At 38.4% G+C, this 27,878-nt stretch overlaps 2 protein-coding genes across 4 annotated transcripts; one reads left to right on the top strand and one right to left on the bottom strand.

Annotated features, from left to right (window-relative positions):
- Positions 1-94: 94 nt before the first annotated feature.
- On the bottom strand, positions 95-2,431 carry LOC132845235 (uncharacterized). Its single transcript, XM_060869153.1, has 2 exons — positions 2,250-2,431; positions 95-1,996 (listed from the first exon to the last, which is right to left on the bottom strand). Exon 2 carries the CDS (start codon positions 1,757-1,759, stop codon positions 515-517), a length of 1,245 nt encoding a protein of 414 aa, XP_060725136.1. The 5' UTR covers positions 1,760-1,996; positions 2,250-2,431; the 3' UTR covers positions 95-514.
- Positions 2,432-20,812: 18,381 nt separating this feature from the next.
- Positions 20,813-25,703, top strand: LOC132845482 (natural killer cell receptor 2B4-like). 3 transcript variants are annotated; one of them, XM_060869473.1, is made up of 7 exons: positions 20,813-20,968; positions 22,194-22,865; positions 22,947-23,282; positions 24,736-25,026; positions 25,147-25,259; positions 25,349-25,423; positions 25,550-25,703. In XM_060869473.1, exons 2-7 carry the CDS (start codon positions 22,781-22,783, stop codon positions 25,625-25,627), a joined length of 978 nt encoding a protein of 325 aa, XP_060725456.1. In that variant the 5' UTR covers positions 20,813-20,968; positions 22,194-22,780; the 3' UTR covers positions 25,628-25,703. The 3 variants fall into 3 exon arrangements, 2 of the variants coding, with proteins under 2 accessions (XP_060725456.1, XP_060725455.1); XM_060869472.1 differs by lacking the exon at positions 20,813-20,968 and having other exon boundaries at positions 21,332-22,865; XR_009648433.1 differs by lacking the exons at positions 20,813-20,968; positions 22,194-22,865; positions 22,947-23,282; ... (1 more) ...; positions 25,349-25,423; positions 25,550-25,703 and adding exons at positions 23,380-24,261; positions 24,343-24,617 and having other exon boundaries at positions 24,736-24,861.
- Positions 25,704-27,878: the final 2,175 nt, after the last annotated feature.

The raw sequence follows: 27,878 nt of genomic DNA, 5'->3' as shown, positions 1-27,878 counted from the left end.
TTGAGGTAAGAGGGAGCTGGTCCATTTTTGGCTTTGTAGGCCAGCATCAGTGTTTTGAATCTGATGCGTGCAGCTAGTGGAAGCCAGTGGAGGGATCGCAGCAGCGGGGTGGTATGCGAGAACTTTGGCAGGTTGAAAACAAGCCGGGCAGCTGCATTTTGGGTCATTTGCAGAGGACGGATTGCGTTCATAGGTAGACCTGCCAGCAGTGCGTTGCAGTAATCCAGTCTAGAAATGACAAGAGACTGAACAAGTACCTGAGCAGCCTGTGTGGACAAAAATGGCCGAATCCTTCTAATGTTGTAGAGAAGAAACCGACATGAGCGAGTCACATTAGCAACATGAGAGGAAAAGGACAATTGATTGTCCATGGTTACCCCAAGGTTGTGAGCTGTGGCTGAAGGGGAGATCAGATCATTGTGCAAGGATATAGCAAGATCATGACCTGGGGATGAATCACCTGGGATGAACAGCAGTTCAGTTTTGTTAGGATTGAGCTTTAACAGATGAGCAGTCATCCATGATGAAATGTCTGCCAGACATGCTGAGATCCGGTCAGAAGCTGTGGCATCTGAGGGTGGGAAAGAGAAGATAAGTTGTGTATCATCAGCATATCAGTGGTAAGAGAACCCATGTAAGGAAATAACTTCACCAAGAGAGTGAGTATACAGGGAGAAAAGAAGAGGACCAAGTACTGAGCCCTGTGGGATGCCAGTGGAGAGTCTGCGTGGAGCAGATGTTTCTCTCTGATGATCTTAGCTCTCTTCGATTGTTGCGCAGCACATCTGAAAGCCAAGGAGCAGAACAAGAAGTTTTCTTGAACATAGGACAGAGGAAGTCCATAGTTGAGGAACGAGAAGAGAGGAAAGTATCTGTGGCCGAGTCCAATGGTAGTGAGGAAAAAGACACAGGATCCGGAAGGGAAGAAAGAGTGCCAGAAGCTACAGAAGAAGGGGAGACAGAGTGAAGGTTGCGGCGGGTAAGAGCAAAGGGGGTGAGAGGTAGTTTTAGGCAGGGTAGGGTGAGTGATGGTGAAGGATACCAGGTGATGATCAGAGACGTGTAGTGGGGTAGCAGCCACGTCTGTAGCTGCCTCCTCGTCTGTAGCATTGCCTCCTTTGTGTGTGGGGATGTAGCTGTTGAGTGTGAGGGTGAATGAGTCGAGAAGAGACAGGAGGGAAGAAGAATGTAGCTTGTCAGAGGGGAGGTTGAAGTCACCAAGCAGCGTCAGAGGGGAGCTATCGGAAGGGAAAACACTAAGCAGTGTGTCCATTTCTTCCAGGAAGTCACCCAGGGGACCAGGAGGGCGGTAAACAACAATGATAACAAGGTTGATTGGAGAGGTAACTGAAATGGCATGGAATTCAAAAGAGGAGTTGGTTAAGTGTGACAAGAGGAGAGGTGTAAAGCACCATTTCTTTGACAGCAATAAACCTGTACCACCACCCCTGCCCGTTTCTCGTGGTGAGTGAGTGAAAGCATAGGCAGAGGATAAAGCAGCTGGTGTAGCAGTGTTCTGTGGGGATATCCAGGTCTCTGTTAGCGCAAGAAAATCAAAGGAGTAATGGGAAGTTAAAGCAGAGATAAAATCAGCTTTTTTCACAGCAGACTGGCAATTCCAGAGCCCACCTACCACCACTGTTTGAGACTTACACAACAGAGGAGGGTAGATGAGGTTACTGGGATTGTGACCTCTGCTCTGTGGACGAGAGTGCCTGCGAGAGTAGGAATTGAGTACAGAGATGGGTTTAAGGCACATATTTGCAGTCAAAGTGAGAGTTAAGGTATGGTAGAATATATCAAACAGTGAAGATCAGTGAAGAAAATATTTCATTTCATTTCATCATAAAACATTAAAATCTAATATTAATAGATACAAAGAAAAGAAAGAAAAGATAAAAAACAAAAAATATAAAAAGCAGCTTACCACAATTGGCTAATGCCAGAGACAGGAGCAACAGCAGGGCGATGATTCCTGAATTCATTTTGTTGTGAACTTTCATAAAATACATTGACAAATAAAAGATATAATTATAGCATTACTAATTTGTGCAACAAACATAAAACTTATGCAACATTAGATCTTGTCATATTTCTCTTTTGATAATAATAATGTTTACATTTTTTTGATGGATATTTTGGGCAGATTATTTCTTTTTTGTACAACACATTAAAACATTGCTGCAGCTATTTAACTTGTATGTTCCACTCTATATTCAAGGAAGTAATTTAAACTAACGGGTACTTACCTTTTCCTTTAGAAGAAGATGATCAGCATGAGGTGAAAATGCAGCGCCTCGAGATCAGTGAGCATTTATATGTTATTTTGCAGGTGTGTCAGCACACAGGTATTTGTTGTTACATATTTGAAAATGTTAGAACTAGTTACTTAGTGCAGTGAAGGAATGAGAAAAACAAACATATAAGGGGGAGAAATCCATGGAACAAATATCTATGAGACTTCCAGGGAACTACAAGAAACACAACAAAATGGTATATATTTATATAGAAGTGGATGTCAGACTTTTATAACATAATCAGTAAACAGATGAACAGTGAGGTGTGTTTACACACCCAGGCTTTACTACTGGCAGCCATGTTGAATAATGACCAACCAAAATTGCTCCAAAATTGACCAATAATCCTGGTAGTAATATAAAAAAAACCCAGCTGAATATCTAAGGTATGGCAGACCTTGTATTCCTGAGATAAGGTCAGCGACGAGTCCACCATTACAAAGAAACTGGGCAAAATTATTATCTCTGGAAGGGGGGCAAGGAAAAACTACTGCTAACCAAAAAGAACATAAATGATTGGCTCACATTTGCCAAAAAAAACACCCTGATGACCCCAAAGGTCAGTGTGGGTTTATGTAACTATCAGGGTTTTTTTATAACATCTCTTGGAATATATAAGCAGGAATCATATTTATGTAGAGCCCTGCTAAATTAGGGTCTAATGATTATTATGTCGCTTTGTAGACACCAACATTCTGATTTCCTATTTAAGCTTAGACAAAAATCTATCAATAGTAACTCCTCCTAGGGCTTTCGAGTCACATGCACCAAATTCGGATATGTTGTAGACCCTGGTCTGAAGTGTGTTTCTATTACTTTTCTAACGGGTATTCGGATCACGTCACATGCTCATGTCCGCTCGCCTCCAAAACTATTGGTACCCTAGCGGTCCAGTAGCTTTCACAATCTTTATGTCCACTCGACTATGACTTTTATAAGCGATCCAAAAAACGATGTTCGCACAGCAGACGAAAAAGCGGGCAAAAAAATCCCATAGAAATGAATGGGAAATTACGTGAAAATCAAAAATTTGCACAACATGGACATGTGACATATCAAAACACTCAGCACAATGAGGGGAACTGCCTCATGTGTATTCTGGTCACGTCAGGTGATGTCACGTCTGCCAAATGCTGTAAATGTAAATGTAAATGTCACGTGAAAAAAATAAATTAGCACAACATGGACATGTGACATATCAAAACAATCAGCACGATGAGGGGAACTTGCCAAGTGCAAGCACCATTCACATTTTCTTCAGGAAATGTACATTCTAGTTAATGGTGCTTGCTAAAGCACATTCTTGTTCTCTTGCATACTTATTATTATTATTATTATTATTAATGTGCTTGCTAAAGCACATTCTTGTTCTCTTGCATACTTATTATTATTATTATTATTAATGTGCTTGCTAAAGCACATTCTTGTTCTCCTGCATACTTATTAATGGCAACATTATTACTATTGTGCCAGACAAAACTTCGGCGCGTAACTTGTCCTGCAGCTTTTGTCCTAGACCTGTGAATGACATGTCAAATTGACCGGCTCATTGAGGAGAGGTGTGCTATGACTTTTATAAGTGATCCGAGTACCGGTACTTCCGGTACCAGGTCTCAAAGTGGCCTTTTTTTCCCATAGACTTGAATGGGGAATTCTTAAAATTCTTTTGTTCTCTCTGTAGATGTAAAGGAGACTCTCAATACATGTAACTATCAACTCCACACTATCAATCCAATGTTTCCACAAGTATTGGCCCCCAGTCAATACACACTTGTCCAAAAGTATTGGCACCCCACCGGGTATTCACGTGACATCACCTGTAGCCTCGCCCCCAAAATACTGTTCTATGCAGTATAATAATAAGTAGAATTCCATACTGACTGCAGTTTTGACATGAAATGTCAAAACACTTAGTAGTCACTTTTGTTCAAAAGTATTGGCGCCCCGCCCCCAAAATAAGCGAAATCATAAATTTTGCACAACATGGACATGTCATATATCAAAACACTCAGCCCAATGAGGAGAAGTGCTTCACGTGTGTTTTGGTCACGTCACGTGACGTCACGTTTAGCCCCGCCCCCAAAATAAGCGAAATCAAAAAGTTAGCACAACATGGACATGTCATATATCAAAACACTCAGCCCGATGAGGGTTTTGGTCACGTCACGTGACATCACGTGTAGCCCAGGACAAAACTTCGGCACGTAACTTTTCCCGCAGCTTTTGTCCTAGACCCATGAATAAGGTGTCAAATCGACCGGCTCATTGAGGAGAGGTGTGCTGTGACTTTTATAAGTGTTCCAACAAACGATGTTTGCACAGCGGACGAAAAAGCAGGCAAAAAAAATCCCATAGAAATGAATGGGAAATTCCATGAAAATCAAAAATTTGCACAACATTGACATGTGACATATCAAAACACTCAGCACAATGAGGGGAACTGCCTCACGTGTATTCTGGTCACGTCACGTGACATCACGTTATGTCACGTGAAAAAAAAAATTAGCCCAACATGGACATTCAATTCAATTCATTCATTCATTCATTCATTCATTTTCTACCGCTTATCCGAACTACCTCGGGTCACGGGGAGCCTGTGCCTATCTCAGGCGTCATCGGGCATCAAGGCAGGATACACCCTGGACGGAGTGCCAACCCATCGCAGGGCACACACACACTCTCATTCACTCACACAATCACACACTAGGGACAATTTTCCAGAGATGCCAATCAACCTACCATGCATGTCTTTGGACCGGGGGAGGAAACCGGAGTACCCAGAGGAAACCCCAGAGGCACGGGGAGAACATGCAAACTCCACACACACAAGGTGGAGGCGGGAATCGAACCCCGACCCTGGAGGTGTGAGGCGAACGTGCTAACCACTAAGCCACCGTGCCCCCCAATTCAATTCAATTCAAGTTTATTTGTATAGCGCTTTTTACAATGGACATTGTCTCAAAGCAGCTTTACAGAACATAAACATGGAACAGAAGATAAACATAAGGAGTAATATAAAGAATTAATATAATAAAAATTCAAAATATATATAGTTCACAGTGTGTGTGTATGTATGTATGTATATATCCCCAATGAGCAAGTCTGAGGTGACTCAGGCAGCAGTGGCAAGGAAAAACTCCCTTAATTGGTAAAGGAAGAAACCTTGAGAGGAACCAGACTCGAAGGGGAACCCATCCTCATATGGGTGACACTGGAGGGTGTGGTTACAAATATACAGTCAGACAAGTGTTGTATTGGTGTAGGGATCACATGGAGTTTAGATCTCCTCTTAGTAACACAGAGTCCAACTGGAGCTGGTAGATCTGTAGATGCCTCAGGATCCGCACAGAGTCGGCCTCATCTCAGTGGAGGTCCAAAAACTTCATTGCACGGAAGACGATCGGAGCTGGTACAGTGTCTGGGTGTCGCGGCATGGGTAGAAAAAGAGAAGAGCAGTGCAGAGGGATTAACATATCTGCTGTTCATAAAAAAGTGCAAGTCTAGTGTAATAGTGCACAATATAATGGGATGTGTTATGTGTACGCCTGACTAAAGAGATGAGTTTTTAATCTGCATTTAAACTGGGGAAGTGTGTCTGAGCCCCGAACACTATCAGGAAGACTATTCCAGAGTTTGGGAGCTAAATAGGAAAACGCTCTACCACCTTTAGTAGACTTAGATATTCTGGGAACTACCAGAAGTCCTGAGTTTTGTGATCTCAGAGAGCGTGAAGGATTGTAACGTGTTAGAAGACTAGTTAGATACGTGGGCGCTAAACTGTTAAGAGCCTTGTATGTTAGTAGCAGCAGTTTGTAGTCAATTCTAAACTTAACAGGTAGCCAGTGTAGAGATGATAAAATTGGGGTTATATGGTCATACTTTCTTGTCCTAGTGAGAACTCTGGCGGCTGCATTTTGGACTAACTGTAGCCTATTTATTAAAGATGCAGAACAACCACCTAGTAATGCATTACAATAGTCCAGTCTAGAGGTCATGAAAGCATGAACTAGCTTCTCAGCATCAGATACAGACAGGAGTTTTCTCAGCTTGGCAATATTTCTAAGGTGAAAGAAGGCTGTTTTTGTGGTATGGGCGATATGATTTTCAAAAGACAAGTTGCTGTCTAATATAACACCCAGGTCTTTCACTGTCGAGCTACTAGTAACAGTGCATCCTTCTAATTGGAAGTTAAATTGTGAGAGTTTCTGTGTACTGGTTTTTGGACCTATAAGTAGTATTTCTGTCTTATCAGAGTTTAATAACAGAAAATTGCAGCTCATCCAGTCTTTTATCTCTCTAAGGCACTGAGTTAATTTGGACAATTTAGTTATTTCATCTGGTTTTGATGAGATATATAACTGTGTGTCGTCAGCATAACAATGGAAACTAATCCATGTCTTCTAATGATGTTCCCTAATGGAAGCATGTACAGTATATCGAGAAGAGCAGAGGTTTTATTGATTAACTGGTAGTAAACTGGAGGGTTCACCATCTAATTCTACAAAATGGTATCGGTCAGACAGGTAGGATCTAAACCAACTTAAAGCCTGACCATGAATACCTGTGTAATTTTGTAAACGATCTAGGAGAATGTTGTGATCTATAGTGTCGAATGCAGCACTAAGGTCAAGTAGAACTAATAGTGACATACAGTCTTGGTCAGAAGCTAAGAACAGGTCATTTGTGACTTTCACAAGTGCAGTTTCTGTGCTATGGTGGGGCCTGAAACCTGACTGAAACTCTTCGAGGATATTGTTCTCCTGTAAGAAGGAGCTCAGTTGAACAGACACAACCTTTTCAAGAAGGCTCCAGACAAAAAAATCAATTAAGGAGCCATTGGCTCCTATAGGGGGAAAACCAGGCGCCAAATAATTTTTTTAAGAGCCACATAACAATAAACTTATTTTTTTTAAATTACTTACTTTTATTCATCCTGTTGTGTGTACATCTCCCCACTTTTACAGTTTCAGCATTTTTATCTTGAATGTTCTGGGAACTGAAGTTCATGTGGGAACTTAATGTCTTTTCCAACTTACAAACTATATAGGCCCTACTGTCAAAAGAATTTCTCTTCATGCAGAATCCGAGCCAGTGACACCGACCATAATTATCTCAGCATCACTTGGCCACTGAGTGTAGTTTGGCCGCCTCCTCTTCTTTTTTGCAGAAAGCCAGCGTTTGACACATGGTTCTGGATCAAACTGTTCAAGTGATGGACCTTCGGTGCTGATCCTGATCAGATCTTCCAGTGTTGACACATGAAGTGAATTGCGTACTTTAGATTTGATCCTGTTTTGAGCTGAAAAGCCACGTTCACACTGAGCAGCCGAAATTGGTAGGACAAGCATTATCTCAACTAGATGCAAAACGTTCTGGAAATCTGTGCAGTAGGGCTCTTTTGTAAGTAGGACTTCCCACAAGCTGCAATAAGATTTATCTGAGAACTGTCCTTTTATAAGAGCTTTCAGCAATCTCCATTCAGCCTGCACAGCACTGATGTCACAACCATTTTTCAGCAAGATGTCTCGATACCATTTCAACAGTGTGTCAATTCCATTTTCTCCAAAAGTGTGGATGTCGTCTGGCCACGAATCATGACAAAAGACTGAGAAGCATTGAATGATCTCTGCCTTTTTTGTGTTTTTGTGCTGTGTGTTGTCTCTGTCTCTCATCATTTCAAACCTCCTTTCAAGTTCCTTAACTGTAATGTCAACAGTTTTGTCAATGAGGTGGTTTAGTTCTTCACTGAAACCTGGGAAATCACAGCTTTTTAGTGGTATGTTTTGAAAGGAAATGCCAGTCTAGTCAGATGAGGCCACTTTCTTCTGCCTTCTGGTCTGTTTTTCTCTTTGAGCTTTGTCCTGCTCCACCACATTATCATGCTGAGAAACTGAATTTAAGTTTGTGTAATTGAGAAATTCCTCCAACTTTCCATTTCTCACTGGTTTGTCCTTCATTCCCTTGATTGTACAAACACAGGAATCAATACTGTAGCTGCTATAGCCTGAGGAAGCATAACGGAGTTCTTCTGAAGTATAAGACTCAACTTCGAGATTTCTCCAAACAGATCATGGAGAAAGTGACAAAACACCACCAAAGGCAACTTTTCCATTTGTTGAGAGATGTGCTTTGCTCTTCCTCTTATTTCAGTGTTTTTGGATGAGGCAGCAAGGTGTTGCATGTGGAGGTGCATGGCTGTATATTGACCCTGGCCTGTAGTGACATCAGATGCAATAAAAACAGAAAGGGCCCGGTAAATGTGAGGCAACCAGCGCTGGGTTTTCTGGGTGTGCATGGTATGTTTTCCATACTAGTTGTAGCAAGTCATAGATTTTTTCAATCATTGGAACAGACTTCTGAACATCCAGCATGGCTATTTCCAGTCTATGTGGCATACAATGAAAGGAAAGAATGTGCTCTCCTATTTCTTCTCTTAAAAGAGCACCTACACCACCTGAGACACCCATGTTAACGGCAGCCCCATCTGCTCCAAAGGCTGTAATTTTCTTCTGCCACCAATCATGATCAGTTTGTTTAGCATCACTAAACAAGCATTTTATTTTATCTAATACTCCATGTGCATGGCAGTGTTCAAGCTCAGCTAAACCAATAAACCGGTTCAGTGCTACACCTGCAGAAATGTGCCTGCAGTATGCAATCACATTGTCTTTCCCAGAAACGTCTGTGCCACAGTCAGTGATAATGGTGATGTAATTAGCTGTATGGGCATCTGTCAGTGCATGTTCTTTTAGCTCATCTGCAATGCATCCTACAAACTCAGCGCATGCTGTGTCGTTGTCATACGTTTTACTCACATCAAGTCCGTTTTTCTTCAAAAGTAACACCTGAGAGGTAAATTTTGTAAATGGTAGCTCCTCACATGCGATCATATAGGCTGCGTTAAACTTAATTTTTAGATCCTTCCATTCTTTTTCGTCACGCAGTTCGCATGCGTGAGAAACTGCACGTGTTAACGCTGAAGTCTGTGGAGCACTCTTCGCGATATGTTCTCTCTCACGGGCGTGGTGGCACAGCTGCTGGAGCCTGCTTTTTTACAAGCAGGTGTGTCATCAGCGTTGGTGCTCGATGAGGATTGTTTAAAAAACTCCTATATTTTTCGTTTTGACATAGTTTTTCTGGCGCGGAAAGGTGATTCTCGGTTTGCTCATTCGTATTTTGCCGTTCTAACTCAGTGAAATGTTCACGCGCAGCATCTCATTTTATTACGTCAACACAACAAATTATGTGATAGGCTACTGTTCACAGAACACGCACATAACGTAAAAATGATATAATCATAACATGCAAAAATATCAGTCGCAAATTAATATTTTTAGTCGCAAATGCACCTATTTTAGGCGCAGTCTGGAGCCCTGTCAAGTATTTTAGACATAAATGGAAGGTGTGAAATAGGTCTGTAATTTGATAGTTCATTTGGATCTAAGTTAGGTTTTTTGATGAGTGGCTTAATAATTGCCAACTTGAAAGACTTAGGGACGTAACCTAAAGATAGCAAGGAGTTAATAATATAAAGAAGAGGCTCACCAGCTTTATTTAACACTTCTTTCAGTAATTTAGTTGGAATGGGGTCTAATGAACAAGTTGTTGATTTAGCTGTTGTAATAAGTTTGTCTAACTCGTCCTGTCCTGTACTTGCAAAGCACTGTAGTTGTGTGTCTAGAGCTTTAGGTGAGACTGGGTCACTAGTTGTTCTCATATATTGAGTGTCACCTATTTTATTCCTGATACTTTCGATTTTATCAGTGAAGAATCTCATAAAATCCTCACTACTGAACTGTGATGGAATAGTGTGTTCAGATTTCTGGTGTTTTGTTAATCTAGCCACTGTACTAAATAAAAACCGGGGATTGTTCTGGTTATTTTCTATGTTATTTTCTGTTTGCTCAGGTGCTCAGCCCTGGCAGCTTTTAGAGCCTGTCTATAGTTGGACATACTTTCCTTATACGCATGTGACATATCAAAACAATCAGCACGATGAGGGGAACTTGCCATGTGCAAGCACCATTCATTCTTCTTCTTCTTCTTCTTCTTCTTCATTTTCTTCAGGAAATATCCATTCATTCATTCATCTTCTACCGCTTATCCGAACTACCTCGGGTCACGGGGAGCCTGTGCCTATCTCAGGCGTCATCGGGCATCAAGGCAGGATACACCCTGGACGGAGTGCCAACCCATCGCAGGGCATCAGGAAATATCCGTTCTAGTTATTCTTCTTCTTCTTCCGGACACTTTTTCGGCGCGTAACTTGTCCCGCAGCTTTTATCCTAGACCCATGAATGAGGTGTCACATTGACCGGCTCATTGAGTAGAGGTGTGCTATGACTTTTATAAGCGATCGGAATTCTGGAATTCCCGATACGGAAGCTCAAAGGGTTTTTTTTCCCATAGACTTGAATGGGGAATCCCACCAGGTATTCACGTGTAGCCCCGCCCCCAAAATACTGTTCTATGCAGTATAATAAGTAGAATTCCATAATGACTGCAGTTTTGACATGAAAGATTAAACTTTTTGATTTCGCTTACTTTGGGGGCGGGGCTACACGTGACGTAACGTGACGTGACCAAAACACGTGTGAGGCAGTTCCCCTCATCGGGCTGAGTGTTTTGATATATGACATGTCCATGTTGTGCTAACTTTTTGATTTCGCTTATTTTGGGGGCGGGGCTACAAGTGACGTCACGTGACGTGACCAAAACAGCGTGAGGCAGTTCCCATCATCGGGTTGAGTGTTTTGATATATGACATGTCTATGTTGTGCTAACTTTTTGATTTCGCTTACTTTGGGGGCCGGGCTACACGTGACGTCACGTGACCAAAACACGCGTGAGGCAGTTCCCCTCATCCGGCTTAGTGTTTTGATATATGACATGTCCATGCTGTGCTAACTTTTTGATTTCGCTTATTTTGGGGGCGGGGCTACACGTGACGTCACGTGACGTGATCAAAACACGTGTGAGGCAGTTCCCCTCATCGGGCTGAGTGTTTTGATATATGACACGTCCATGTTGTGCAAAATTTTTGATTTCGCTTATTTTGGGGGCGGGGCTACACGTGACGTCACGTGAATACCCGGTGGGGTGCCAATATTTCTGGACAAAAGTGACTACTAAGTGTTTTGACATTTCATGTCAAAACCGCAGTCATTATGGAATTCTATTTATTATTCTGCATAGAACAGTATTTTGGGGCGGGGCGACACGTGAATACCCGGTGGGGTGCCAATACTTTTGGACAAAAGTGTATTGACTGGGGGCCAATACTTGTGGAAACATTGTGTGGCGGAGGTGAATATGCCACCGCCTTGTGGGGCAGATAACAAACCCTTGACTAAGGAAGACAGGATCCTAGTTCTCCCACCCAATGCTTTAGGTCTCAGTATAACGAGTGGTTATATGTTGGTGTCTATCGTGTCATCATGTGGGACTACAGATAAGGTGACACACGTTCAATTTAACTAAACAAAAATATTTATTTAAATAAAAACATTCATCTTATGAAACGGCTCAGAATTAAACCAATATATCTATATAACAGTAAAGAAAATAAAAACAATGTGACTGTTTCAGTTAAACCTTAAACAATCATGTTCTTTTGCCACACTGAAAATTTCACATTCACAATTAGTTTGAATTAAATCAGTTCACCTCAAATTTTAAAAAAAGAGTTCGTTTCAAAAATCTTGAGGAAATTATACTCAGTCCATTCACGAGTCAAAATGTCCATTCACGAGTCAAAATGTCCATTCACGAGTCAAAATGTCCATTCACGAGTCAAAATGTCCATTCACGAGTCAAAATGTCCATTGACTGGCAACAAAAATATATGAGTCTTTTTGTGGGAAACTCACTTGTCAGTTTCTCGAACAACAGTTTCTTTAAAGCACAGTTCTGTTCTGATACTTGTTGAAAAGAAAAGGTAACTTGCTTATCAACCTTCAAGGAAAAACGAACAAATTATTGTACATCACCACCCTTGGGTCCTGGACGGAGCGCTGAAGGGTGTCCGGATAGGCAGGGTACCGTTTCTTTAGCTCTTTGATCCCCAACGATTGCCCTCGTGATCCTGAAAGACACAGCACGACCCGACGAGGCCACAATCCTGTCCAACGGTGATCAATTAGAGAAAACAACGAACACACGATGCCATCCCACGAATCAGCCAATAGTCCCGCAACAGCATCCACTACGCCTTGAGTTCGTTTGAACTACAAAAATCTGGATGTAAATCACAAAAAGAACCCAAAAACACGGGGGTATTCAACTTCCACACCGAATAACTCAAATGACCTTAACAGGCCTGTTGTCCAGCCTCATTCATGAGCACAACAGAAAAACTTGCTACGTTGCAAACAATAACAGGCTCGTTAAGACGAACGGAGACTCGAAAGCACGTCAGGTAGCTTTGATGCATGTCATACGTGATGCATGTCATCTAAATGTAACTTCCTATGCTGATTAAGAAGTTCAAAATAAACTGCATAACTCTGCATAAACTGCAAATAATCTTCATAAGCTCACCCCTGCTCTTCTCCTTTTTTCCTTCTTCTACATACATTTTTTCCGCGCACGTGTCGGAGCAAAACAAAATGGCGGCGCCCATGTCAGAATAAAAGTCCCCTAATAATTGAATCTGTATATTCACTACAATTGGATTGATAGTGTGGAGTTGATAGTTACATGTATTGAGAGTGTGCTTTACATCTACAGAGAGAACAAAAGAATTTTAAGAATTCCCCATTCAAATCTATGGGAAAACATCAGGTTGGGGTGTTTTAAATTGCCAAATCTCTGCAGCTCATTCAGTCTTGATGTCAAGATTGAACGGCAAATGTTTTGTGTAGTTGTGTATAAAACTAACTTGGCAAAATATATTCCTAACACATACATTAAAAAAAAAAAAAAGGTTTCTAGGCAACATATTGGGAAAATGTTGTGGTGAATATTCTGTATCTTTTCTAAAACACCGCTTCGAGCTTCTGTACCGGGAATTCCGGAATTCCGATCGCTTATAAAAGTCATAGCACACCTGTCCTCAACGAGCCGGTCGATTTGACACCTCATTCAGGGGTCTAGGACAAAAGCTGCAGGAAAAGTTACGCGCCGAAGTGTCCGGATGAAGAAGAAGAAGAAGTATGCAAGAGAACAATAATGTGCTTTGCAAGCACATTAATAATAACCTTTATTTTCTATAGCGCCTTTAAAAGAACATCTCAAAGCGCTTTACAAAAGCAAAATAAAAGCAACAAAAATACACATAATATAAAGATTAAAATTAAAGCAACAAAAATAGACAATAAAATAAGCATGATGTAAAATTACAATTAGTCAAATTAAAAGCTACCCTAAAAAAATAAGTTTTAAGCAGAGATTTAAAAGTGCCAAGAGATGTTGCTTGTCTTCTCTCAGTTGGTAATGAATTCCACAGTTTTGGAGCTAGTGAAGAGAAAGCCCTGATCTCCCGTCGATTTGTTCAATCTTTTATTTATTCTTTTCCTGCAATACTTTTGCAACATTAAATAAGTATGTACTAAAGTCACATAAACCAAAAAAAAATAACCACAAAGTTTGACTTTGAGGTTGAACTGCCAACCTAACTGGTGACATCCTCCCAGGACTGTCAGCTGAGTTAACCATTAAAAAGAGTGTTTAGTGCTGCAACTGAAACTCGTCTCTGTTTATCACTTGGGAATCTACAAACAGATTCAGATTCAGATTATTTTATTTAATACCATGTCAGCAATCAAAAGCTATTTTCATGGTAAAATTCAATTACAAAAACACAAATATCATATAAATGCAATAAAAACAGAACAAATATAAACAGCAAGTCATATTATACAATTTTTTTATTTTAATTAACAAACGATAAAAAAAATCCAAAACCTTTTTAGGCATAATGTCATTAAATATGTCTTTAAGTGAAGTAAGTTGATAAAAGATCATTCTGCTTGTGTTAAGTCCAGGACAATCTAATAAAATATGTTTGACAGATAAGAGAATCTTACAGAACATACATAAAGTTGGGTCTTTTCACCTTTAAGCAAAAAAAGCATGGGTCAATTTTTAATGTCCTTATTAAGAGCTTCGGAATCTACAAACATTGTCTGTTTTCCTGTCACAAACTAATGGGTAACTAACATGGATTAGCTGCGGTCGTTAACCAAGGACTAAAACAAACTGAACAAGAAATATAATGTCATAACATTCAGTATCATAAAACACATTCTCACCTGTGAAATGTAATCCCTTGCTGTCTGGTTTTTAGATTTCTTTCGTTTGAACAACCGAATGCAGCACAGAAGTCCGGCATCGTGCATGAATTTGAGGTAAAGGAGCACCGTACAAAGATGGCAGCGGTTTTGCGACATCTAATGTATAGATATCTATGGGGATACATGACCATGACCAGGGGCGGTTCTAGGATTTCATCTTTAGGGGGTTTTAGTCCTCAGTGAGAATTTAATTATTAAAACTATTATTTAACTATTATATATTATATGACTACATAGTAAGCCAAAAGTTATGCTATTATTTAAAATGGCAAAAGTGGACACCAAAATTTTATGCATGATGTAATGATGTCAGTCTTGAATCAGATCAGTTCATGTATGTGTGTACATTCTCTACAAACAGTGTGTCTAATGAATGTAGTCATTAATAAACAAACATTCCCAAGACATTTTGCGGCTTTCCGTAGATTAACACAGATAAACGCCTCCAGCTCTGACTGCGCGTGCCTGAGCTTCTCCTTTTTTTTTTTTTTTTTTTTTTTTTTTTTTAATTAATGCCATAAACCAACAATACAATGAGATATATTATTTAAAGTACAAATACACAGCAACTAAAATAAAAGAAACAACAATGCCAGAGGACAAGAGCAAAATTATAACAAACAAAAGGAAGAGGAAAAGGGTGCTACCCTATACATCATATCTGCTTACAATATTATAAGCTCGAATTGCCTTTTTGCTTCGACAATTACCCAAAACAGAACAATACAGTTTGAAATCATTTATAAAGCAAAAAAAATTTGGTTTGGAGTCAGACCACTTCATTTTATGAATGTGAAATTTTCCCATTAATAATAACAATTGTATGAAATATGCCTTCTCTTTTTCAATCCCATGATCATTAAAGTGTATCATTATATCGAGTCCACTCAACTGTAATTCAATGTTCAATTTTTTCTTAATTAAATTCTCCAACTCAATCCAAAATATTTTTGTATGTAGGCAATGGAAAAACAAATGAAAAATGGTTTCCTTTTCACGTTTACAGAAATTACAGGAGTAATCAATATCTAATTTAAAACGTTCCAGCACATGCTTTACCGGGTATATTCTATGCATTATTTTAAAAGAGACTTCTTTTACTTTATTATTAACGTAGAATTTATCCACCGTTCGCCAAGCTTTACGCCAATTCACATCCCCAAACACAGAAGACCAGAAAAAACGAGCTGGAGGATAAACAATATTATTAAGTAAATTCCTAATATAGTTATTTGAGACTCTATTTTGTAAAATATTCGTATTACCAATAAATATTGTACCCTTGATGTCTGTAAAATTTAGATCTTCCTCCTGTAATGCATTCCTCAGAAGTATCAATACTTTTTGCGGAATTGCATCCATTACAACAGCAAATTCTTTAGGTCTAACTGGTATTTTAAATTTATTCAAAAATTCTCTATATGTCAATAAATTTCCATCATTATTCAAAAGCTGACTAACTAATATAATATTGTTTTCAACCCAGTATTCAAAAAAAAGAGATTTATTTTTATATAAGATGTCTTTGTTGTTCCAAATATAATATCTCCTAGGTGAAAAGTTATGCTTATAGGCCAGTGTCCATGCCATGAGAGCTTGTTTATGAAATTTTGCAAGCTTAACCGGTATTTTGTCGATTGAATAATTACACTTTAATAAAAATGAGAGGTCACCCAATTGCTTAAATACATAGTTGGGAAAGGAGTTCCAAATACTGTCTTTATCTTTTAAATATTGAATAAGCCAATTTATTTTAAATATTTTGTTTAAAGCATCATAACTCAACACTTCTAAACCACCATGATCTTTGGAATTACATAAAATTTCTTTTCTCAGATAATGAGGCTTGTTTCTCCAAATAAAATCAAAAAGCATTCTATCTAATTGTTTGGTAACTTTGGGTGGAATGTCTAATGATAATGACACATATACTGATCTGGAGATTCCTTCGGCTTTTGACAAAAGCACCCACCCCTGAATTGACAAATCCCATTTGTAAACACATATTAAACTTCTTATTTTTTTGTTAATAATTGGATTAAAGTTTAAACTATTACGCAGATACTCATCCTTACATATAACAACTCCTAGAAATGTTACTTGATTTGCAATTGGAATATTACAAAGATTGAGTAAATTACAATCTTTAAGAGGAAACAGAACTGACTTATTCACATTCATTCTTAGTCCTGATACACCTGAAAAATCTTTTATGCATTTCACTGCTTTACTGATTTCATTCCTATCTTTCACAAACAAGGCAGTGTCATCTGCAAATTGACACAGCTTAAATGTTTTTCCTAATGTTGTAATTCCTTGAAAATGTCCTTTTTTGATGTGAAGAGCCATTATTTGTGTTGCCAATAAAAACAAAAAGGGAGAGATCGGACATCCCTGTCTAATCCCTCTATTTATTTCAAATCTTCCAGATGTCCCCCTTGCTAATTTCACAGAACTGGTACATCCTTTGTATAGAGTTTTGATAGCTTTTTGAAAATAACAGCCAAACCCAAAAAAGTCAATTGCTTTAAATAAAAAGTTGTGCTCTATGGTATCAAATGCCTTGTGAAAATCAATAAAAAAGATAAAACTATCATCTAAGACATATTCATTGTAGTCTATCATATCTAGGATTAATCTAATATTATTACTAATGTGCCGTCCTTGAATAAATCCAGTCTGTTCCTCATCTATAATAGCTTCCAATCCAATTTTCAGTCTTTTGGCAAAAATTAAAGCAAATAGTTTGGCATCATTATTTAATAGACTAATGGGCCTCCAATTTTCTAGATATAAAGTATTTTTATCTGGTTTTGGAATTAATGTAATAACGCCTTGTCTTAAAGAAGTGGGCAACTCCCCCTTTTCAACAGATTCTATGAAGACAGCCAACAAGAAGGGAGCTAATTTATCTCTAAACATTTTATAGAACTCACTAACAAGTCCATCATCACCTGGAGAACGATTATCTTTGAGGCTGCCTATACACTCTTTAACTTCCTCTAATCTTAAATTACCGTCACAAAACAATTTAAAATCATCACCAATAACTTTGGCCTTGTCTTTAACACTATCCAGAAAGTCATTCAGATCAGGAGACACAAATTTGGAAGTATACAGGTCTTTATAAAATTGAGTAACAAACTTTGATATCTTATTCCCATCCTCTGTAACTGTATTATTAAATAACAACTTGCTTAAAGAAGTCAATTCACCATTCCTTTTCTCCAAATTAAAGAAATACTTAGTATTTTTTTCGTCCTGTTCCAACCATTTATGTCTTGACCTGATAAAAGCCCCTTCTGCTTTTTCTTGATAAATGCTATCCAATTGTACTTGTAATGCTGATATATCCATTAAATCCTGTGCAGTCAAATTAAGTTTACTAGACAGGTGCATTATTTCTTTTATAACACTATATTCTTTTTGTCTTTTAACTGAAGCAATATACTTACCCATTGAAATAGCCAAGTTCCTAATTTTGTATTTCATTATTTCCCAATGTTTCCCATAAACATTCGTTATTTTAGCCTGAGACCAGTGCTTATCTATTAACTTTGATACCATCGTTTTAAAATTATCATCATTTAATAACTTTTTATTCAACTTCCAATAACCCCTTTTTAGTTTAAATTCAGCTGGACCATGCATATTAATCAAAATTGATATACCCTTATGATCAGTTAAAACTGACGGCTCTATGGAAACAGTCTGGACATACTGATCCAGTTCATGTGATATTAGGAAAAAATCAATGCGTGACTGTTTGGAATAATCTTTGTTGCTCCATGTATATATTCTCTTGTCTGGATTTTTGAGGCGCCAAATGTCAACTAAACCTATAGGGGCACACACATTCCTAATTTCACAACTAGTTTCATTGCTTCTCGATGGCCATCGATCCATAACTTCATCAAATACACTATTGAAATCACCCCCCCATACAATTTTTGCCAAGGGAAATTTATTTTTAATTTGCTTCAGATTAATTTCGATATTTGTGAAAAACGTTTCATTCAGCCGTCTATTATTAGTGGCATATGAATTTACAAGTGTGTAATGAGTTTGATCAATGTTAACATGTATTATTACCATTCTTCCTAAACTATCAATTTCGTGGCTAAGAACCTGTCCCTTGAACTTTCCCTTTAGTATAGCGACCCCTGCAGACCTAGTGCTGAAATGAGAAAACCATATGTCATTTCCCCATTGACTTCTCCAAAACCTTTCATCTTCCTTACAAGAATGTGTTTCTTGAACGAAATAAAAATCGACACCCTTTCCTTTACAATACAAAAATAATGATTTCCTTTTCAAAGGATCACGTAAACCTCTGGCATTAATCGAAAAAACTGAAATAGACATGAAAACTTACACTTGTCCTTTTTATAACAAAAAATAAATTCTTAAACTAGGGTCTTTAACTTGCTGTTGTTGCATAAATATCTTCTATATAATCCGCTGCAACATATAATAAAAATGTAACCGTCAGTGCGTAAATGCAGATTATCTACCGTTACATATGAACACTTTTTCAAACATTTTTAAGTAGATTATATAGGTGCCATTCTTAACATAACTGCAACTTGTTACCAATATAGCCTACATAAGTAGGCTATTGCTTACTCGAAAATAAGGAAATTTGCTTTCTCCGATCAAAAATGTTCCAGTTAACGAGACCTTAGTTAACTCGAACCTCTTTCTTATCTATGTAAGCCTTATCACCTACAAAGTATGCTCTCTTTCCCTCTTTGCGTGCATTTTCTACAAGAGGCCATAACTTGATACGTGCTTCTTTGTCTGCAGCAGTCAGGTCCTCTTTGAAGCGAAGATGCTTTCTTTGTAAATATTCATTAGCTTTGGCAAATCTCCACACTAAGTCTCTTGCCGTCCGTGAAAGAAACCTGATGATGATTGGTCGCGATGAGACGTTGTTCTTCATCTCTGGAGGTTTGCCGATCCTATGGACTATATCGATGGCACCCGTCACAAGCGTGCACTCGGCTACTGGAAGGATCTCTCTGCATATTTCTTTCACAACCGCTTTAACGTCTTCCTCTGATTTCTCAACGACTCCGTAAAGGCGCAAGTTCCATCGCCTGTTATATCGCTCAGCATCATTCAGCTTCTGTTCCATTACTTGAATCTTTTTTTGAAATTCCACACACTGTGTTTTGAGACATGCATTGTCCTTCTTTAAATCAGCGATTTCTTGATAGCAGTACTCAAGTGACTTTTTAAGTCCTTCGATTTGTAGAGTGTTTTGTTTGACTGCCATATCAATTTGATCAGCTCTTTGATCAATTTTGGCCGTCAGAACGCGGATAATGTTCTCTTGCATTTCAGCCAAAGACGGTTCTTTCTCCCCATCATTCTTAACTTTCTTTGGTGGACGTTTCTCTGGAGTATTGGGGTTGGTGTTACAGGTACCCCCTTCAGACGCTTTACAGGCATAAGAATGAAGATCCCTACGACACCTCTTTTCTTTCGTTGATTCAGTCTCCATCTCCACAGAGTCCTCCATCTCCATAATCCGAACACAAAACAGTTGTTAAAAGTCTCCAAATGCCTGTGCTTCTCCGTTCAGATAAAGCAGACAGCTGATGACGCACTTTTGAAAGACTACAACGCACGCGCGTAAAAGCAAAGTAAAAAAAATCGCTCTTGGATCAAACTGATAAATAATTTTCTTTCCCATTGACGACATGTCATGCATTTTATCGTAGTTTTTATTTTTGAAAGTAAAAATTATACTTAAAGTTTTAGGGTGTCTGAGATCACAGACAGGGGGCTGGAGACCCTAAAGAAGGTCTAGAACCGCCCCTGACCATGACCATTTTGATTTTGGATCTTTCCTGTTAAAATTCTCAGCTACGACTAACTTGTGTGTAACTTCACTTTTATTTGACACACCTGTATCATCTACAGGGCTCTCAAGTTTTAAAGACAGGTAAGAGTGACATTTTAAATATCTTATTTTATAAATCTTCCTAAAGTGATATGAAGAAGAAACTAAGACTGAAAATGGGATCCAGGCTGACACCAGTTAGTGTGATTACTATTAAGTCATTACTTCTCTGTGCTATAAATACAGTACTTCCTCCTTCTAAAGCTCTGAGGTCATGTTAAACCATACAGTGCCTACAGGGGGCAGCACATATTCAAAAGCTTTCAGTAATCCTGTCCAAAAATAAAGCTCTGGGAACAAAATGTGGCGTGTTTTAAACGCAGAATATAAGTTAGTGGTGAACTGTAAATAATATACTTCAGTGATACTGACGGAAAGGACAAAGGAAAAATTAGTGGGGAAACTGTTACTATGGCTTCTGAAACTACTTAATATTTCAGCAGAACTCAGGACTCTTCACCTGCACCACTGTAAGTTTACGCCTTCCCTGTACAACAGAATAAACTGTACATTAAACAGAAAGAGTTTAACTAGACAAATAATAAAACTCCCTAACAAATCATTAGATTAGATATCTATCTATCTACTGTATCTATCTATCTATCTATCTATCTATCTATCTATCTATCTATCTATCTATCTAAATAACAATAAATGTTGATCAAAAGTGTAGGATGTGGCTTCTTATGTTTTGGCTTCAAAAAGTTAAGTTGTAATGTATGTAATTTGCAGTGTGTACTTCATCACAATGGTGTGTGTGTGTGTGTGTGTGTGTGTGTGTGTGTGTGTGTGTCAAGTTTTGACGACAGTTAAGAGTGACATCTCCAACCCCCCCCACCCAAGCACAACAATACCCTTTTCACCACCTTCTCTGGTCCAGCATCCTGTAACCTGGCCGTTTTAGGGGGTTTTCCTCTCATGGCGAATGACAGAATGCTTAGTTGCCTTTTAGTTGACATCTTTGAAAGAGACAGCGGTGTGGACAGATACATTTTGGGTGCTGTGGCTTATTAAATATATGATAAATAGTCAGTTTTTCTGCGTGAAAAATACAATGTGTGGTGGGAGAACATGACAAAAGACAGAAATGATGGACTGTCACGTTAATGTGTGACACTTGAGAGCCCTGCATCTATAATAACTTCCCTTCTGTTGAAGGATATGAATCTCAGGCCCTCCTGCACTCTATCAGGTCTTTTGTTTTTGTATTCTTGATCTTTAAGTCGTCATCATCAGTTTGTGTCTGTTGTTCAGCCGTGTTCTGCTTATTAAATTTCATTAGTCTGTGTTTAGACACATTTATAGTCTTTGGATTATAGGGCTGTCCTTTTTATACCCCAGGAATATTCCTTTCTCACATCTAGGGTACAGTTTCTATTAATCATGTTTGTACACACAGCATTTTGATCCGAAATCCCACATCTTTGTAAGATACAGAGTTTGACCACAAGGTGGAAGCAGAGCATAACGTAAATCATGATCAGACATCCAGGCATTTTATTTGTGAATCTTCCAGAAGTTTTTTCCTTCCTTTTACCTGAACAATGATCAGTTAATTAGACACAGATTCACATGTAAACACACATGTTTTTAATGAACAACCTCCAAAGACACACAAAATTATTAGCAGAGAACATTAATAACAAACAGTGACAGTTGTTCTAGTTATTGTAGAGGTTTGTGGTTTGTTCTCAGTGTTCAGCTCTCCATCTCACACACTAAAGGGGAAGTGGTGATGGACGACTACACTGTAAAATCATAACTTCATACTTTTACACAAGTCCTGTGAAATTTACTAAACTCTGCATCAAATCTAAATGTTACGGCAAAGACACAAATCTCCAGATGTAGATAATATAAAATCTTATTATACTCATTTAAAATTTCACATATAAGAATGAAACCTGTGACATCATGGCTAACTGAGGGTGTACAAACTTATACTCAGTTCAGTCTTCAGTTCTAATAAACTTTACTGAAATTACACTCTAACTTGTTAGAATTCTTAGATCTTGTAAATGTAATTTAATCAAACAAAGAAGAGAGAATTTTAAACCTTATTTCCACTAAATAGAACTGAAAATGCCGTTTCATATCAATCACACATCTCCATTGGTGAGAGAAAAGTGTGTAGTGAGCGTGTAGAGACTGAACACACTGAGACAGGATTTCCGCCCAGCGCTCTGATGAATGTGGGACAGTAAAGACGCTAAACTAACAGTAAGGGAAGGTTGTGAACAGCAGCAACACAACTGCACTGAACACAACGTTCTTCACTGATAATGACCTTGAGGAGAAACAGAAACATGCTGCTGAATATTGTAGCAGAAATCAGGACTCTTAGGATTCTTCTTCTCCTGCTGTGCTGTAAGTTTGTGTTTTTCCTTCACAATCACACATCACATTATAGTTTGTGAGTGAAATGATGAAGCTGAAGCTGTGATGCAGGTTTACTGTGTGAAGCTGGAGACGAGACGGTCACACTGCAGGAAGTGGAAGGAACCACTATAACTCTCCATACAGGGATAACTGGGATTCAGAGGGATGCTCATATAGTTTGGTTTTATGGACCTGAGAAAGCAAAGGAAAAGATATTGAACAGTCAGGTGTTTAAAGGAGAAACTGTTACAGACATCAGTGAGAGATTTAAAGAGCGACTGCAGCTGGACCGAATCAGTGGAGCTTTAACCATCAGGAACATCAGCAGAACTGATTCTGGAGTTTATTTATTACAAGTCATCACTGACCATCTCTCATCTAGGACTTTCAATGTCAGTATTTATGGTGAGTAAAAGTGTTTCATGTCTCCTTCATGTCTGTGTTCAGTCTCATAACTTCATAATTACACTGAGACACCTAGGAGTCATGAGGAATAAAGTTCTTGGAATATGATTGGTGGAAAAATTCAGGTAAATGATTTTATCACTGGAATTTCTGAAAGCAAATTCTGTTGCATAATCAGAAAAAACATTCATTCTGCTTTAGATGATTAAAGTGTTTTTGTTTCTTAGCTCCAGTATTAACTCCAGTAAAAAGAAATCAAAGAAAAAAACAAAGTGGGATTTTCTGATTTCTTTATAAACTGTACAGCAGTGAAATATTCTGCTGGACTAAAGTCTGCACTTATTAGAAAAAGTTCATACCAAAGTCACCGCTGTACTTCACTTGATAAACCTTATACTGAAGATTAAAAGTTAAAAACACTTCTGTAGTCATAAAAACACTGATACTCGTATGTCGTCTCAGGGAGTTTTCCTTCACCACTGTCACCTCTGATATGTTCATAAGGAATCATATCTTCATCAGGATTTCTGTAAAGCTGCTTTTTAGCAATGTCCACTTCATAACTAACTAATGCTAACGTACCTAAAGGTTTCACATAAATACTGACGAGTGTTCAGTGTCCATGTGTTTTTAATGAACAACCTCCAAACACACAGAAAATTATTATTAGCAGAGAACAGAAATAACAAACAGTGACAGTTGTTCTAGTTATTGTAGAGGTTTGTGGTTTGTTCTCAGTGTTCAGCTCTCCATCTCACACACTAAAGGGGAAGTGGTGATGGACGACTACACTGTAAAATCATAACTTCATACTTTTACACAAGGCCTGTGAAGTGGCTTATAACTTTACAACGTTATAATTTAATGCACTGAACACAACGTTCTTCACTGATAATGACCTTGAGGAGAAACAGAAACATGCTGCTGAATATTGTAGCAGAAATCAGGACTCTCAGGACTCTTCTTCTCCTGCTGTGCTGTAAGTTTGTGTTTTTCCTTCACAATCACACATCACATTATAGTTTGTGAGTGAAATGATGAAGCTGAAGCTGTGATGCAGGTTTACTGTGTGAAGCTGGAGACGAGACGGTCACACTGCAGGAAGTGGAAGGAACCACTATAACTCTCCATACAGGGATAACTGGGATTCAGAGGGATGCTCATATAGTTTGGTTTTATGGACCTGAGAAAGCAAAGGAAAAGATATTGAACAGTCAGGTGTTTAAAGGAGAAACTGTTACAGACATCAGTGAGAGATTTAAAGAGCGACTGCAGCTGGGAATAAACTGGGAATACAGCTGTGGAATAATCCTGGAAAAGGATCTTCTACACTGAGTGAGAATTCTGCTGATGACCTGCTGTTTAAATGTCTGAGCAGATAAGAAGTAGAATTAAACAGTGGCTTTCATTCTGCTTCATGTGACTAAAGTATTTAATGTGTTTGTGTTTTTAGCTCCAGTATCAACTCCAGTAATAACAAATCAAAGAGGAATCCAAAGTGTGATTTCCACAGAGTCGTGTTTCCTCCTGTGTTCTGTGGACAATGGAGAAGATGTGAAGTTATTCTGGTTCAGAGAGAATGAGAGAATCTCCATCACCAATAACACAGATCTCAGTGTTCCCCTCAATCTCCCACTTCAAATACAACACAGTGACACTAACACTTACATCTGTGTGTCTGCAAACCCTGTCAGCAATAAAACAACTTCTCTCAACATCACACAGCTCTGTTCTCACATCTCAGGTACGTCAGTGAGTCTAAACTCTCATCACTTTACTGTAGTTAAGAAAAGAATAATGAATATTCATGATGGAGTGATCTGATTGGTCAGATATATTGTTGATTATATCATAATATTCACAGACAAATCTGATGGTTCTCCTTCACTGCTTCCTGTCCTGATATCAGCTGGAGTTTTCCTGCTACTAATACTAACAGGATTTGTGTGGGTTTGGCTAAAAAGAAAAAACAACAAGGTCAGAAAATGCATCTTTCTGTTCTGGTGTTTAGTTTAGTTTGTACATTTCCCATGTTCAAGACAATGAATCTGATTTCTTGTCTTTAGCTCCTAAAGAAACTTGAGGAAGTGACTTTCACTGAGGTGACAATTCCAGCTCACATTGCAGAGAGAGTTAAAAAGGTAAACATCCAAATCAAACTGTTCAAATAATCATGATGTGAACTGTTTTAGTGAGTTTAACCTTAAAGAAAAATCACAAAGTCTCAACCTGATTCAGATACTGAAATATACTGCTGTGTCTTACAGGAAGAAAAGTCCAGAATAACAGATGATCAAGAGCTGAATACCTTCGTGATGTACTCAGCTGTGGAGACACTGACATAATTCAGTACATACTTATTTATCAAAATGATCTTTACATGATAATTAATCAATTTCTTTTATAGGTCGCTGATCTATAATTAATTTTTATTTAATAACATTTGAATAGTAGAGTTTGGATTAAAATAATTAACATTTTCGATCTGTGTACTTCAATAAACTACAAATAAAAACAGTTTACTCTTCAAGTAGGATTTTTGTAATTAGTTTATTTATGCAACACTGTTATTGCTGCTATGTGCAATACCAACACTGACCACAAGGTGGTAGCAGATAAGAAAGCAAATCCTTATCATGAGCATGTATAAATATTATTATGTTGGCTTCTCAACATTCTGTTTTTCTATTTAAGCTTAGACAAAAATTTATAAAATTTAATGCGGCCTAGAGCTTTCGAACCACATGCACCAAATTCGGATATGTTGTAGACGCTGGTCTGAAGTTTGTTGCTGTTACTTTTCTAAGCGATCCGAGTACTGGTACTTCCGGTACCGGGTCTCAAAATGGCCTTTTTTCCCATAGACTCCCATTATAAAATTTGGAGGTTTATAACTCGGCAAGCTTTCAAACTATCTACACCAAACTCGGCCAGCTCCTTTAGGGTGATATATAGGGTGAAACAAACTTTTAAATCGGTGTACTGACTCGCCTTTCGATTGTGCCCCAGCCCCGCCCCCAAAATATGCAAAATCAAAAAGCTTTTTACAACATGGATATGTGACATATCTGTAGGGACCTTTAAAAATGTGCTTTGTTTTCAATGTTTTATAATGCCAATTTATTTATTTTATTTCTTTTTCAAACTATAATATTACATGCAGCATTGTTTTATTTTTCAGATATGGGTTTGTTTTATATAGTCAATTAATGGGTTAAATGTGAATATTATTGTTGGCCAATGACTGTTGAGGGAAAGGTAAAAGGTCATGTAATGACAACTTACAGGTGGAAAAGAAAGGGGAGGAGCAACGCACATGGCGAGAAGAGACGTGCAGGCTGTGTGTGCTAAGGAAACGGCAAAGTTAGCATCTGTGGAGACTGAGAATATTCGTTGAAGTATTACGGCCCAAAGTGTAACGAAACTGTATTCATTTTAGTTTATTGGATTCTTCTCAATGTTCGACGTTATTTTCATTTTTGCTGACTGTTGTAGCATCTGGTACAGGTCATTTAGTTTTCCAGTTTACAATTTATTGAGGGTCTGCATTCCACAGTGTCACACACACTCAACTGGCTCCAGAATGGCTGGATCCTACACAAAGACCAGATAACCTCATGCCGCTTCTCTGATTGAACTCATAGGGGCCCTCAACTAGAAAACACACACACACACACACACACACACACGCACCCACCTACAAACGCATACACACACACACACACACAACACAATGGGACATTCATTTTACTAATAAAACAAGTAGATAAGATACTCTAAGATTCTTATTCTTATAACCCTGTTGTAATGTGTTTCTTCTGTTAAGGCTTGCCTGACTTAAAATTATTTGCTCCTTACTTTCCTGACAAGGATGTATTTTATTTAGGTATCAGAACACGACACTGGATTAACATCAGTTATACTTTGATTACCGATCCTGGCATGTTAATGTATACCTGTTCTAATGCTGTATGTCCTTTTAAGGTCTGATGTCAGGATATATACAACATTAGCTGTTTTTCACTTCCCTAATGCAAATGCATTTTTGTTTTGTGTTTCGTTTTTGTTTCTTTCTCCTGTATCAGAACGCAATATCGTAGTAACATCAGTTACACTTTGATTACTGATCTGTGTGTATAATGTACCGCTGCCTTTATACCGTCATTCCGCTTCATGTTTAGTATTCAAATGACCACAAAATTATTGGTTACTCATTTTTCAAACAATGGTGTATTTTATTTGAGCACGAAAGGCGCCATACCGTCTTAATACACCTTGGATAAAACTTTAAAGTCATCTAAAAAGTTTTATAGCTAAACTACGCCCACAGACACCTGAAACAAACTGAGTTTTTCCCTCCGAAATCCGGGCCGTAGTATTGGCCATCTACCCAAAGATGGGTGGAGTTCAGGACCTTTAAAATGTCACAAACACCACCAATCCTTGGTCAGATTTTCGGAACAGCTTAGAGACGACTCCTTCTTCCTTCAAAGAACTTCAAGCAAGCTTCACTTCCCAGAACCATCTTCAGGAAGAAACGTCTGACCCCATCCTGACTGAGATTTCTCCGTTACATCCAGACTCTTGTGCTGCAAG

The sequence above is a fragment of the Tachysurus vachellii genome, chromosome 5 (assembly GCF_030014155.1).
Source record: "Tachysurus vachellii isolate PV-2020 chromosome 5, HZAU_Pvac_v1, whole genome shotgun sequence".
Classification (NCBI taxonomy): domain Eukaryota; kingdom Metazoa; phylum Chordata; class Actinopteri; order Siluriformes; family Bagridae; genus Tachysurus; species Tachysurus vachellii.
This window is presented reverse-complemented; position numbering and strand designations above follow the sequence as displayed.